The sequence below is a fragment of the Syngnathus typhle genome, linkage group LG13 (genome assembly GCF_033458585.1).
Source record: "Syngnathus typhle isolate RoL2023-S1 ecotype Sweden linkage group LG13, RoL_Styp_1.0, whole genome shotgun sequence".
NCBI lineage: Eukaryota > Metazoa > Chordata > Actinopteri > Syngnathiformes > Syngnathidae > Syngnathus > Syngnathus typhle.
In genome coordinates, this window is record NC_083750.1 from 10,457,218 (window position 1) to 10,471,930 (window position 14,713).

The following is a 14,713-nucleotide window of genomic DNA, read 5'->3' on the forward strand; positions in this document are numbered from 1 at the left end:
TGAGCCTGAGCTCCGCCAAGAGCCGTTAAGTTGCGAGGGGACGTCGCTCCGTCTTCCCTTTTTTTTTTTTTTGCCTGTGTGATTTGTACATTTGTCTCGGTGTAAAGAGATGACGCTGCTCCTAGTGCCTTGTTGTGGGTAAAGTGCGCCCCCCCTAAAAAAAAATCAAGCTGACTACATCTTCAGTTTATGAATGGCCCCGACATGGAGGAAGCGCCGCTTGAGAAAGTCCGAAGCCGGCGGAAGAGGAGTCCGTGTCCGCCGGGCTTCCCGGTGAGCAGCATCGCCTGCGAGGACGAGTTCGACTGCAAGGAGCTGGAGTCTCTGTTCCAAAACTACAACCTGAAGCTGGAGCAGACGTCCACGCTCAAGGCGCTCGCTGTGCTCATCGTCATGTCGTCGGCGCTGGCCGGCGGGGAGCTCCTGGGCGGCCCCGGCCACCTCACCATCTCCAAGGGCTCGCACCCGGTGCACTGCATCGTCTTCACGTCGCTCTTCATCGTCACCAACGTCAAGTACCTGCAGGTGACTCAGTTGCAGCAGATCGTCAACCTCAGCCTGCTCTTCGGCTTCACCTTCGCCTTCCTCTGCTGTCCCTTCTCGCTGGGCGCCGCGGGCTCCGAGACACACGCGTCGCCCGACCAGGGCGTGTGGCAGCTTGTCCTGGTCACTTTCGTCGCCTACGCGCTGCTTCCCGTCCGGACCCTGCTGGCCGTGCTCTTCGGGCTCATGGTGTCCGTGTCGCACCTCATTGTGACCGCAACCTCCGTCAGGACGCAGAAACTCTGGAGGACGGTGAGTAGCGACACGCACGCGCACAAACACACGTACACGTGTATCCATGAATGTTCGCATGTCCTCTCAAAACATGCGCACGTCACCCGCAAACATGAACACTCACGCGCATGTGATCACAGTGTGAATCTCACATCCGCCTGTAATCTCAAGCAGATGCATTCACGTACGTGTGTTTGTATATACACGTGCACATATTTGATGTGACTTGAGGGTTTTTATTTTAATCATCACTTGCAAGTGGCAAGGGAATGAGGTGCGTGCCCACAGCTCGGGCTCAGGCGTTTGTGACATGGTGGGTTTATCCCCCCTTGTGGATCACGGCCACGGTAGGCACCCCCCCCCCCCTTCTTGTTATTACAAAATAGTCATAAAGTGGCAATTTCAGGGCGAGTGGGGTTGGTGCAGGTGCGATCCGTGTATTCGGGGGTCATGCCACGGGGCTCATCTCCAAGCTTAATGGATTAGCTTCCCCTCGCTATCTATCTGCAGCCAACACTGTCCTTCACACGGCAGCCGAGGCGTCTCGTCAGCCGTACCGACGGGGAGGTGGAGAAACAATCTCCTCAGCAAATACGCTGTCGTCGGCTGGGCGCGTGATGAACTGATCAAATCTCAATTTGAAGTGAAGTGCACATAGCATCCAGTTTACTCAGGCAGCTTTATCTGATACGACTGCTTTGCTCACTCCAAATTTAAGTCAAAAGGCTAAGCCACCAAAAAAGCCAAGACATTTTGGTTTTGTGTGGCGTTTAGACTTGCCCTACTTCTGTTGCTGCTTCCTGGCAGGATGTCGCCCCACTCCCCCATTTCCAGCCATCTCCTCCTCCGAGGGCAATTCAGATCCCCTGGAGTAACAGTCACACGGTTTCTCCCGCCCCATCAGGCTTATTTGTATTCCTCACCAGCAGCGAGGGTCTGCTGAAGTTCACTCTTTATGTCAAAGCCCTTCCTCCCCCTTGGCTTGTCGTTTAGCTGTATTTTTGCAGGAAGGAAGAGACTGCACCCAAAGTGTATTTTGTGCTCTCTGCTAAATGAGCTGCAGGGAGCTGTCCTTAGTACTGAAGTTGCATGCGAGTCCTCTGCTCGATGTCCTTCGCTGTCAGAAAAATGGTTCCAGTGGGTGTTCCTCAAAATGCATGCTCTTTATTAATGTTGGATTGTCTTAAACTCAATCAAAAATAAGCCAGCTTCTTCTTCTTACTACTACCACACGGTAAAAAAAAAAAAAAATTATCAACTCATAATATGTCGGGATAGGCGGATGGATTTAGTCATTTGTTCATGTTGTCTTTCTTTAGACTGTAAATGACTCGAGGAGTGAATCAACAGCACCCCTGCTGGCAATATGCAAGAAGTGCAACCGGTTTCACCTCCATTGCTCCAACACGTGAATAATCAACCTTCAATTGCAGTTACTTTGTAATGACGCCCATTAAAACCGAAGCGCTTTACAAATAAAACACCACCGATTTTTTTTTTTTTTCCTCGCTCATAATTCCTCCGCAGAATGAGCTCGTAAAAACGTCACAGATTTCGTCCTTGTGGACCGCTGTGATGTAGATGCGCCAGATTCAGTGGTTGAACTTTCAGGGCTTGCCGCAAAAGAGCGCTCGCGTACTTTGTAGAGAAATACGTCCATATTTATTAGGAGACAAATCATTGCAGAAAAGCGTACTGCGTTGTGAATAAATTTCTCGTTATAGGGAAGATTATTGTCAAATGACCTGGAAATATGCTTTGGAATAAATTCCTTTTACTTCATGAAAACTCGGGTATCAGCGATGATGGTTGAAGCAGTTCTATAAAAATGGACTTCACACATTCATCACGCGTGCTGCTTTTCCATACCTCAAATTGATGGTAGTCACGTTTCAAAGACAAAGCACAAAAAAAAAAAAAATGCTGTCATTTCCAAACTCTTGTCAACTTCTGAGCAAACAAAGTGAAGTAACATTTATTTGGTTTTGTTTTGTTAGTTGGTGGCCAACACGGTGCTGTTCACCAGCGTCAACCTGTCGGGCCTATTTGTGCGCATCTTGACGGAGCGAGCGCAGAGGAAGGCCTTCCTGCAGGCGCGCAACTGCATCGAAGAGCGACTTCGCATGGAGGACGAAAACGAAAAACAGGTACGGGCCCCCCAAAAAAAGGAATACAGTCGAGCGAAATCGAAAAGAAAATACACAACTACAATAAACAGTATATGGATGCAGCGGAACCTCCTGAGCCCTTTTGTATTTTGCAATGTTGCTCAGTCAAAGTCATGTTTCCCATTGACATGAATAGAAATGCAATTAATCTGTTCTAGCCCCAAACCTGTTATACTTGAAACCAGCGTGTGCTTAAAAACAAATATACTGAAATATCTAAATAAAACTTGCATCTATATTAACTCTCACACTGTAATCCTGACATTTTGTTGTTTGTCTTGGATCCAGGAGCGCCTCCTCATGAGTTTGTTGCCCAGGAACGTCGCCATGGAAATGAAGGAGGACTTCCTGAAGCCGCCAGAAAGGATCTTTCACAAGATCTACATTCAGCGCCACGACAACGTCAGGTAAAGTACCCGCTCGGCTCATCAGACCCGTCTAGGTCCTCCAAGGAAATCCACTCGCCATGGGACATTTCTGCCTGGCAGCTTTAAAAGTGTCTCAGTGCATTTAAAGATTTGTCGTTTTGGATCATTAAACACAAGCCAACCCACGTCCGCTGACATAAAAGATCCAATTAGGGACTTGCTAGGAATCGGATAATAGGCCACCAGTGAGCAACTTCAGGGTCATGGAGGCTCGGCAGCACCCCGGAGGGAAAAAAATTTGGGGAAAGTGAAATGACGCTTGCGCCCATTTCTGCGGTAGTCAATTGAGCAAATGATGTTTCATTGGAAGGGAGGCTCCTAATGATTATTGTCTTAGGAAGTGAGAAACCTCTTACTGTATATGACCCACTTTGCATGGCAATGAAAAAGGAGACAAAAATACAAATCCAATTGAATTTCAATTCAAGCTTGCGCCATTAAGCGTGTCCAGTACCTTTAACTTTTGCCCCCCTACTCCTAGATTATTTTTTCATGAGGGCAGAGCAACCTGAGTTCCTCTCTTGAGTGCTCGAGAAAGTTCGCCTCGCCTCAGGATTGCGACACGACAAGGGAAGCATTTCAATGGAGACGACGAGGTTCTTGTTGCGTAACGCCGTGTGTGACTGTCTAAATATGGATCCCGTTTCAAAAGCCTTCCCTCTGATTGTTTTTGTTATTGTGCCTCGAAACACACACACACACACGCACGCACGCACATTGGACGCAGGACAGGATTTATGTCATTCAGGTGGACTTTAATTACCAGCTCAGTTTTTCTTTGAGCGTTTCTTTATTATGCTCGGCCAAGGTGGAGGTGGACGCTGTTTGGATCTGATTAGAGTCCGAGCAGGCGGATATTGTTGTGATCAGCTGCTATAAAAAAAAAAAAAGTGATTAAACTCCCGCAAAGAAAACGGCTGCCTTCCAACAAGATTTGGAATATAAAAGACCATTATGTTTTTTTATTTTTATTTTCACTATTTGAGGGACCTCCCATTTGCATTGCTTTTCCAAACCATGTCCACTTTGAAGCTAAACACCAACAGAAGATTAAAAAAAAAAATCATGGCTGTTTTCTAAATATGTAAAATTACTATTTTGAAGTCATTCCACAGGGTGAGATCATCAAATATGCAAATACAAAATGTCACTTGGGAATATTTTTCAGTAGAGTAGAATGCTGAACTAACATTTATGACTCTATTTTATAGTATGAGCATTACTGGGGTCAGTGGTTTAATAGTCCCTTTTATTTAAAAATAAAATACAGGACATAGAAAACAGTTTTTGTCATCTTTGCTAACATGTACCTCATTTGAATAAATTAAGCAATTAAAAGTCTAAATTAAATCATATTTTTACCCCTTTAGAAGTGTTCACCTTTCAAGACCGACTATTTATTTCATATAAATTAATTTTCTCAGCTATTCAATCCACTCCCATACATACAGTAGATTGTCAACCTAATAAAAAAAAAACAGAGAGCATAAAATTCTGCTTCCTACTTGTGAAAATAACTCAATGTTTTATTTAAGGCGATGGATTTTCCATGATATGTCTCTTAAATAATTTCAGTTGTGGCCTAAAAAAATTCCAAATGGCTCAAAGCAAATGATTTCTTCACCCAAATGTTGGTTCCCACAACCAGCCTGGCAGATCACAAGTTCACACGAGTGCTAAATGCAGTTTTTACACCTCCGTGCTCCACACGGGTTTTAAATATCTTTAAAATTATGCAGGGGCGAAATGTGCGAGAATAAAAAAAAAAAACTAACAACAATAAACTAGGAAAGTTTCATCAGAGTGTCTTCGACAAACTTTCTTACCCAATAATCGCTAAGGATAATCTTTTCGAGTCACCTGATAATCGGGCCCTTGATACAGTATTTGTACAGTATGTGTGTACTCAACTAAAATAATTTCCCTTGACATGATGTAAGACAGTCGGCCCAACAGTTTCCCAAGCAGATTGGCCTAAAAATCACACCAAAAAAAAAGCACACCCCAAGATAATCACTCTGGATAATCTTTGACATCTGATGATCGGGTTTTTTTCGACTCGGATTGCAAAGGGAGGGAAAATGCTCACATTTGTCTGTCTGAGAACTGATTAAATGGTTTCTCGCTGCTCGAAGGAAATATTCACTTCAGAAAGAACTAAATGAGAAGGAGAAAAAAAAGAAGAGCGAATTGGCTGGGAGCGTTAAGTGGGCCCCGCAACAGGATCTATTGTGTTATCTTGTGGAATTAGATAACGGGGACATGTGTTGTGTAGGCTGCCTATTCAAAATCAATTTGGGCTTTCTCCAGTTCTTTGCTCTATTATTGGCCGCTGTATGTGCCCACAATGCAAGATGAGTGTCGCATTAGGCATCACTGTTAATGCAACATTCAGCGTTCTAAATATTTGGCCGTCACAGATGGCGACCAATCCAAGTGTTGGCGCAAATGAATCCGGCGGCTCGGCGTGGCAAAGACGTCGCCTCGTCTCTGAAGGGTTGAAGTCAAGTTAGGACAGGGATAGAAAATAAAAGAAAAAATAATAAAGAAATATATCCTATGGCATTTTTCCTGACATTGTCTGATTCAAGGACGCCACAAAACGGCTGATCGGCGAACCAACTTGAAGTGCAAAATCAGAATGACTATTTTGACAACAAAATTCCGTAGCCGCGTAAAGCGGCCTGTGTTGTGGAAACGGCGCCAACAAGGTCCCGACGGGATAATATCCCTGAATGACTCCTCCAACCGAAAACGTCTTCACCTTGATCCCCGTGAGAATGCTCTGCCTTCTATTTTGAGTCGCTGTGCTTTGACTGCGGCGACAGTCAAAATGGGGCAGACTCTCTCTCTCTCTCGCTCGCTCGCTCCCTCCCTCCCTTTTTAATCTTTCTTTCCCTGCTGCTGGCCACTAATTGCCATCTTTGATTGGTCCGCTGTCGAAAAATCCAACGTTGCCGTTCAAACTGACCTCCTAAATGTCATTTAAAGAGCTCCCTCGCTGCTAATCTGATCCAGCTCCATTATCATGACAATAACAAGCCATTTCTCTCTTTTTTTTTTTTTTTCCCGCCCACCTCAGCATCCTGTTTGCAGACATTGTCGGCTTCACCAGCTTGGCCTCCCAGTGCACCGCTCAGGAACTGGTTAAACTCCTGAACGAGCTTTTTGGAAAGTTCGACGAGCTCGCTACGGTGAGTCTGTTTTGCATCGCCGCTATTGCTAAAATTGCGCATTTTGGTTAGGGTCTTCATATTTGAACAATTGCTTTGCTCTAAAGCCAGTTACTGTTCTACGGTTATCATCACTTTTCCTCTATGCATCTGTTGTGACCCCTGATAGGAAAAGGCTTCCCTTGTGTGTGTGTGTGTGTAGCATGACTTGAATGGTCTTAGCTGTCAACTCGGCGCGGTGTCACAGTGAATACTGGAAGACCTTATGATGTGTAATGTGATTACCGAGTGCTTCATTTGAGGAAGACTCTAATCTAGTCCAGACTCGCCCTGGGTTGAATTTTTCCGCCACACTGCATGGCTGTGCAAAACGACCGGAGGAGGAAGTTGCCATCGCAGCTCCTCCCCTTCGTAAATAGTTCACTGGAAATTTACATTTACGCCACTTGCCGACACCCCGCAGGAAATCCGGAGCCCTGATTCTAATCACCGGACTCACAACTGTGAGGCACATGTGTTAACCACGACCACTTTAACTAAATCAATGATTCTCAGAGAGCTCCATCTAGTGGTACGTAAAAGAGCTAAAAACATTCGTTCTATTAGTAAGAAACAGCCCAAGGCAAATAAAAGTAGTTTATACATTTCGATTTTCGTGCGGCCTAGACGGGTTGGAGCTTGTCATCCGATGTCAGAGCCAGACCTCGACCCGAAGCCCTCCCTCACGTTGATCCACTCGGGCAGGAAGTGGCGAGTAGCGGTGACTCATCATGGCAGTAGTCAGCGGGCGTTCTTCTCCTCTCATAGAATTTTTTTCTTGCGATGAGCGGGTGATGGTACATGGCCACTGGGCGTCATCTCGTAATAGCATTCCAGCACCATCCCCACACCACCTGTCCACTCTCTGGACCAGTCAAGCTGCTTGGGCTTCACGCCACGAACATAGAGTTCTCCTAAGGAGCACTTCACAATGCACACCAGTCTCTCGGATGTTCATCATCTCTAATTTCCAACGACAATATCGCTTTGGGATGAAGAGAAAAATTGCGGGCAAAAGTATTTCGCAAGTGGGCCTCACTCTTCTAAGATTCCAGGTTTGAATCTTCGCTCTGGACTTTTGCGATAGAGTGTCTGGTTACTTATACGACGTCACACTTTAAATAAAAACATTTAATTTAATTCTTAAATGAATGAATTTATTTATTTATTTATAACATATATACTAAATATATGTTAAATATTATAATATATATAAATTAATAAAACATTTAAAAATGTAATTATATAAATATATTTATATATAAATAAATACTAAAAAACAAACTGGTAACATTGGCAATATTACAGGTTTCTTCCCCAATTTCAATTACTTGTGTGATTACACTCATATGTTGTCTTTATCCATAAAAATTGGGTTTCCAGGAATCCCGCTCACACTGACAAGTGTCGGCAGTTTGATTGCCACCGCCCACTGGAACGCAAACTGAGAATAATTATAACTCTTCAGCGTCGTTGCCAGAATCCGCTAACTACCGCTGAGACGGAAGATTAGCGACGTTAACACCTCTAGGAAGCTTTGGGACCTTAGCACTCCCAAAAAAAACCATTCATGGTTGTTAACAAAATTCAGCCAAGACAATAAATCTCAAGTAGTGCCACGGTGCATCCGATGGATGACGTGTTTAGAGACGGTGGTTGATTTCCAAGCGTGCAAGTTGACACGCCAACTGCTCGCCTCACTCGATAAACACTTCCTCTCCTTGGCTGAGTCTTCGGCAGGCTGTCCAGCACACAAAATAACAGCTGAGAGTGCCACTGGCAAAAATGGCTGGGAAATTTAAAAAATCAAATGCTGTCAAATCATGACGGACAGAAAAAAAAAAAGCAATCTTATTGAAACATTCCATTTATTTCGACAGACATTTTTTGCTAGCATTTTTATTTGGGATATCCAGATTGTTCCCCTCAAATTGACGTAAGTTTTTTTTGCATATGGCCATTTTGGTCTCGGGCCTCGTCATTCCGGTGTGTCTTTTTCTCTCCTGTCACAACACCTCCGTGCATCACAGCTTCCAGACTCCTCCGCTTCTTGTTTCGCGGCTTCTTGATTGACACGCAGCAGCCTAGTTCCCTCAACGCCGCGTCTATTATGCCCCGTGGTTCTCTGGGCGCTCCGTCTCACGCTTCCATTTTTAGATGTAACCATCGACTGCCTTTTTGCTCTTCACCTTCGGAATTTCCCACGGTTGTTCGTGCAGTTTCACAACGAGACAAACTAAAATAGCAGCAGATTTCAAGCAGGTGTAAACATTTGTGCCCCTGCAATTGAGACCGTCACCGGCGTGGCGGCGCCGCTTTTCTGTCAACACCTTAAATCTGACGTGTAAACACAAGCCAACTGCCCTGATGGTTTTGCCTCCCGAGCAGATGCGAGGATCACCGTTAAGTCCCGCCGTTCCCCTCAGTTTCATGGGCTTTGGTTGCCATGGTGACTAGAGATGGCACAAGGGGGGGGGGGGGGGGTGACGAAGCGTGTGAACTATCAAGTCCTTGCGACACACTAAAAGCTTTTTTAGATTGTATTTTCACTCGTGGAGGCAGCACTTCCTCATTAAGATGCTGATCCGTGCATGTGGCGCATGAAGCTGAGACTTTGCCGTCAAACGCAAATATCAAACCGGTTATCAGATGCTAATGCCGTTAGCTAATGCTGTTCTGCGCTAACTCTGCTTACCTTTCGGTTTCAACATGATTCTGCTTTTTTTGGCAATTTCTTGGAAATGTCTGATATTATGTCAGCCGAGCTTCCGGGTCATGAACGGATAAAATTATTTGTTGTTATAGCTATAACCATTTTTGTGTGCATTTCCAAATATCATCATTTCATTTTAAAGGCATTCTCTTCCTTTTTCTATCCTCTCTAAATTGTTCATCCATAGCAATTTAAATGTACGTGCAATGATTGCACAAGAGTCACCGCTGCTTCCCAAATGGAATTTCCAGTTGTGTTAATGCATAGCGAACCAATTTATCCGGCTGAAGGCCATACTGGCTTTAATCACATTCAAAAAATTGACATGGAAGTCAAACGACAGCGACAGTTAAAGGCACAGTTTCGCCCGTCTGGTGCTTTGGGGCCTAAACTTGGAGGATGTGAGGATTTCTAACAAATAACAACATATCCTCTGTGACTCATAGCGCTGCTGCTGTCATCTGCTCGTTTGTGTGTGTCCGCTTTATTTTCCGGCTTGTTTGCCTCTTGCTTTTGTGTCATCCTCTTTGTCGGGGCGCAATGAAGTGTGCGTGCTCATTTGCAACAATATGCATAATGCATATCAGGTTGCATGTGTGCAAGGCGACACACCTGTGGAAATGCTCTATTATGAATCCGGCCATTATTTCTATCGATCGGTGACCATGCGTCTCGTCTTGATGTCTTTCTTCTCTCGATTAAAGCGGCTGTCCTTGCGTCACGTGCTGTGCGGTAATCTCGCTCGGGTTCTCAATCAGCTCCTAAAGCCACAGTGCAGATTAGCAAAGGAAAAGTACAGAGTGGCAGACTTTAAGCACCGGGGCTTTCCCCCCGCTCGCCGAAGCCTTGCCTCGTTGCCATCGCGCCATCTGTTACTGATCACCTGACCCGAGACAGTCTAAATGGACCCGGCTGGCTCAGTGACAACACAAGAGAGCCTGTTTGAAAGATGCTGAAGTGTAGCTTCAGTTGCTCTAACGTTGATGCACTGTGCACGAGCTAATGATGAAGAACATCCCGAGACGTTAATTTGCTACAATAAACGATTGAAAAATCCTTTCGCCGAGGAATTATGTAACAGTGATTTTAATTTACATAATAACTGCCACTGCACTGAGCTTCTAGCAAGGCTGGGCAGAGAGTCAGCACCACTTTTAAACGACTCCACTGTCCCCAACGCCAATCATATCATGTTATGCTAGTGAGAAAAAATAGGGTTGATTCAGAATCGTTTTGGAAAAATTTACTTGCGTCTCTGATTTGGAAAAAAATACTACTACTATTTTGGTAAACAACGAGGAACATTTTTGATTTGAATAAATGTTTTGGTTTTATCCTATTCATCGATTAAACTATTTGACAGGTTAACGGATTACTAAAACAACACTGGTTATTTTTGCTTGTAAATTTTTCAAGATTTTTTGTAATAATCTGTTTTTGCTTTTTTATTATATAGCATATCAGGTTTCCATAGTAGTAGTAATAATCATAATCCATCATTTATGTAATAATATTTGTGATGATGTATACAATACATAAAATAGTCTTCAAATCAGATCCGCCACCTCTATTATGCAATTTAAACGGCTATACACATATTTCTTAATAACAAATCAAACTTGCACCCATTAACAATAATATATATATATATATATATTGTATATATTGTATTGAAATGTATGTAATGTTATAGGAACCTGCTGTAAAACAGTTCTTGAACTGAGTCAGGCCAGTCCATGAAACTTTGATGTTACATGTCGACCTTTCCTTTAAATAAACAAAAAAAAAAAACAAATAAACATATTTATGAATTAAGGATCAGTTTCATCAACAAGTGGATTTTTTTTTTTTTTTTTTTATGAAACGTAAAAACTATAAGTTACAACCAGTGCTTGACCGGAAGTGATATTTCTTCTTCCCTAACTTTTGTGTGTTTAGTCTCTGTGAGCATCCCTGAAATCAGCCAAACTTGCAAACATGGGACACCAGTTTTAAAAATAGCGCGTCCGTCCGCCTAGCCGCGCTTGGGGCCCGGCCGGCCGGCCGCCGCCAACGTGCATAATTCCGAGTCTTTGTTGCTGTCCGCATGCACGGCTGGTGATCCCATTAGCTCCATGGAGACAATGAAGGGGTTGCAAGCGAGCGAGCGACGGACGGCGTCAACAGTAACCCGCTTCCCCTGCCTCCATCGCACGCTTCCATCATAATGGCGCTTTGTATTCGCCCGCCTTCTGTTTTCTTGCTTAGCCATAAAGGGACGGAGTCTTCGCTTTGAATAAAATACATTTATACGTCGGAACCAAAGATGCACTGCTCATTTGCATAATTCCACCCCGCTGCCTTGCTGTATTGTTGTGATGTATGCCCAAATGTTCCCCGAGCTTATTTGACCTCGCTGGCATTCATCATGCATGATTGTACACTATATCTATGCTACCATCATTCCGCTGACAGTGTGTATTTGTCATGTGTGTGTTGCTAGGAGAACCACTGTCGTCGGATCAAGATCCTGGGGGATTGCTATTATTGCGTGTCTGGCCTGACGCAGCCCAAGACGGACCACGCCCACTGCTGCGTGGAGATGGGACTGGACATGATTGACACCATAACGTGAGTGAGCTGATGATTTTATTTATTCTTAATCTTTGCGAGAGGCTGCCAGCCAATCACAACGGGCGCTTATGGACAAACTGAATCCACACTTTGATTTCCCACCTAAGGACACTTTTCAAAGTCTGGATTCTTACTTTTTCTTTGTCAAAGAATCCGTTCATCTCCCAGGTGTATGTACTTTCTCATTCGATACGCTCCATATTGAAGGAGAGAAAAAGATCATTTCTAATTTGATACGTTCATGGCTTGATTTCAGTCTGGCTGTGAAGATTGTGACATGGATTAGAGTTGCTGTCTTCTTCTTTGCTCTCATCTATTTTGGAATTGGAGAGCAAATTATAGCACATTTGAAGAAAAATCATCCTTGTCCAGGTCTGGAAAAGTTCTTTGATAGTCTTAATTTGAAGAGGGGAAAAAACGGCATTATTGATGTTAAATCTCAATCTTTTTTATTTGCCAAGTTTGAGCATTGAGTGGACAATGCTGCAGGTGTGCTTTACTTTCCATCCATCCATTTTCTATAGTGCTTATATTCATTAGCGTCGCGGATTAGCTGGCGCCGATCCCAGGTGACTTTGGGCAGGGGAAGCAAGGTAACCCCTGGAGTGCCCCACTTGCTACACCTACAGAAAGAACAATTTTCAAGTCTTCAATAAACCCTCATCGCATTGAGGAGTCCTACAAATATCAGACTCACCTTTTTTTCATGATACCTCATCCTTAACTCAATATACCTGTTTATTTTGGGTGTAATTCCACTGTCGTCCACTAGAGTAGTGTGTCCATTTCAGTATCTGTTAAAGGTGTTTCCGCCTGCACTCTCAGGTCAGTGGCAGAGGCCACGGAAGTCAACCTGAACATGCGTGTGGGCCTGCACACGGGCAGGGTGCTGTGCGGAGTGCTGGGCCTCAGGAAGTGGCAGTACGACGTGTGGTCCAACGACGTCACTCTCGCCAACGTGATGGAGGCCGGGGGACTGCCCGGGTCAGTCCTTGCCCAGTGGCTGAAAAAATCTATTCATGTGCATGATTGTATTTGTTTTTTGTTGCGTTCCACAGGAAGGTCCACATCACCAGAGCCACACTAGAGTGCCTGAACGGAGACTACGAGGTGGAGCCGGGAAACGGTCACGAGCGCAACGCCTTCCTCCAAAAACACCAGATTGAAACTTTCTTTATCGTGCCATCTCACCGACGCAAGGTAACGGCGGCTGCTGTTGATGACGACGTACTGCGCCACTTTGGGTTGTGTTCTTTATGAGGCCGTGGCCCCGAGTGAACCCTTAATACCTTCAAGGGTGTACTGTGCAGAGATTATCCACATGGAAAGTCAGACGAGGCTCGATTGAAGGAGGAGGCTTATCTCCTGGTTGCTTCTCTTGCTCTCAAATCTCGCAGGAGGTGAATTTAGGGGGGGGGCGCACCCTGAGTGTAGTATAAAGCATCAAGCGTGATCTAATGGAGCTCTCACACATTTGATGTGCAGATGATGGTCACTTCCAGCCTGTAATGGATTCAACTAGCAGGGGGGGGGGGGGTGAAAAAAACGCCTGTGGCGTCTTTTATCACAGATTTGCAGAGTTGAGCTTTGAGCATGCATCCAGATGCACGCGTGCGGAAAACACATCAGCGAGCAGCGCTCTTCTCACATGTCGCGCTTCCCAAATTGTGCTATCGCTGCAAGTCTCGTGTGAAATATGTTCAAGATGTGGCGTGTTGGACTATATGAAAGTGAGTTCAAAACGTCATTGGACAAAAGTAGTGCTTTGCTGCCATCTTGTGGCATCTCGGTACAAAAGAATATTTGGAAGTTGAGGAGTTGGATTTGGACAAAATGAGTGCTTTGCTGCCATCTTTTACGATTTTACTTCCAAAGAGGCACGTCGGACTGTTGGAAAGCGAGTTAAAAACTTCATTGGACAAAAGTAGTGCTTTGCTGCCATCTTGTGGGATCTCGGTACAAAAAATTATTTGGAAGTTGAGGAGTTGCATTTCGACAAAATGAGTGCTCTGCTGCCATCTTTTACCGTTTTACTTCCAAAGAGCTATGCTGAAGTGCTTTGTTGCCATTTTCCGCCATCTTGGTGCCGAGTAACAATGCCCAAGTGAGTTGAGGAACTTCTTTTCAACAAAAATTGCAGTCTTCTGTTTGCTAAATTACGTTTCTGCTCTACGGTATTTTCCGACAACGACACAATCTGCCTTTGATCACACCATATTAAATTGGAACCTTGCACGGAGCTCAATAGCGGAGCTCAGATCTGTTCAATCTAATAATATGACCTTGGGGGATTGACCCACATTGTATCTGTGGTTAAGGTCCTAATGCTGCTAATAATGACTACATGACACACACACACACACACACGTGCACCTTCCATTATACATCAATTCCATTACGCTGACTTTTGCAAATCCTCCTCGCCTCGCCGTCTCACGCAGATATTCCCAGGATTGATTCTGTCGGATATCAAACCGGCCAAAAAGATGAAGTTCAAGACCGTGTGCTACTTGCTGGTGCAGCTCATGCACTGCAGAAAGATGTTCAAGGCCGAGATCCCCTTCTCCAATGTCATGAACTGCGAGGACGGCGATAAGGTAAGCACTCCCGCTTTTTTCTCATTCCGAATATTCCCAAAATGTAACGAATGAAAAAATATATACCAACGCGCTGAGATTTGCGTGAACTACTTTCTGTCTGAGTAGCAACAAGAAAAAAGCAAAAAATGTGGTTCTGCTCCAGTGGTGGCAATTTTGCACTTCTCTTCAGTGTGGCTGCCAAAGACACTTAGTCTCAGCAGGG

At 44.6% G+C, this 14,713-nt stretch overlaps 1 protein-coding gene across 2 annotated transcripts in view; it reads left to right on the forward strand.

Annotated features, from left to right (window-relative positions):
* The window catches only part of LOC133165384 (adenylate cyclase type 1-like), a 20,427-nt gene continuing 5,714 nt past the window's right edge, over positions 1–14,713 (forward strand). For both annotated transcript variants that reach the window (XR_009717586.1, XM_061295003.1), the window contains exons 1-8: positions 1–795; positions 2,775–2,924; positions 3,234–3,352; positions 6,456–6,567; positions 11,781–11,908; positions 12,737–12,895; positions 12,970–13,111; positions 14,353–14,508. Coding sequence is in view for 1 of the 2 variants with exons in the window: in XM_061295003.1 (XP_061150987.1) it covers positions 190–795; positions 2,775–2,924; positions 3,234–3,352; positions 6,456–6,567; positions 11,781–11,908; positions 12,737–12,895; positions 12,970–13,111; positions 14,353–14,508 (1,572 nt within the window). In the remaining variant the exon portion in view is untranslated. The remainder of the gene's footprint in view (positions 796–2,774; positions 2,925–3,233; positions 3,353–6,455; positions 6,568–11,780; positions 11,909–12,736; positions 12,896–12,969; positions 13,112–14,352; positions 14,509–14,713) is intronic.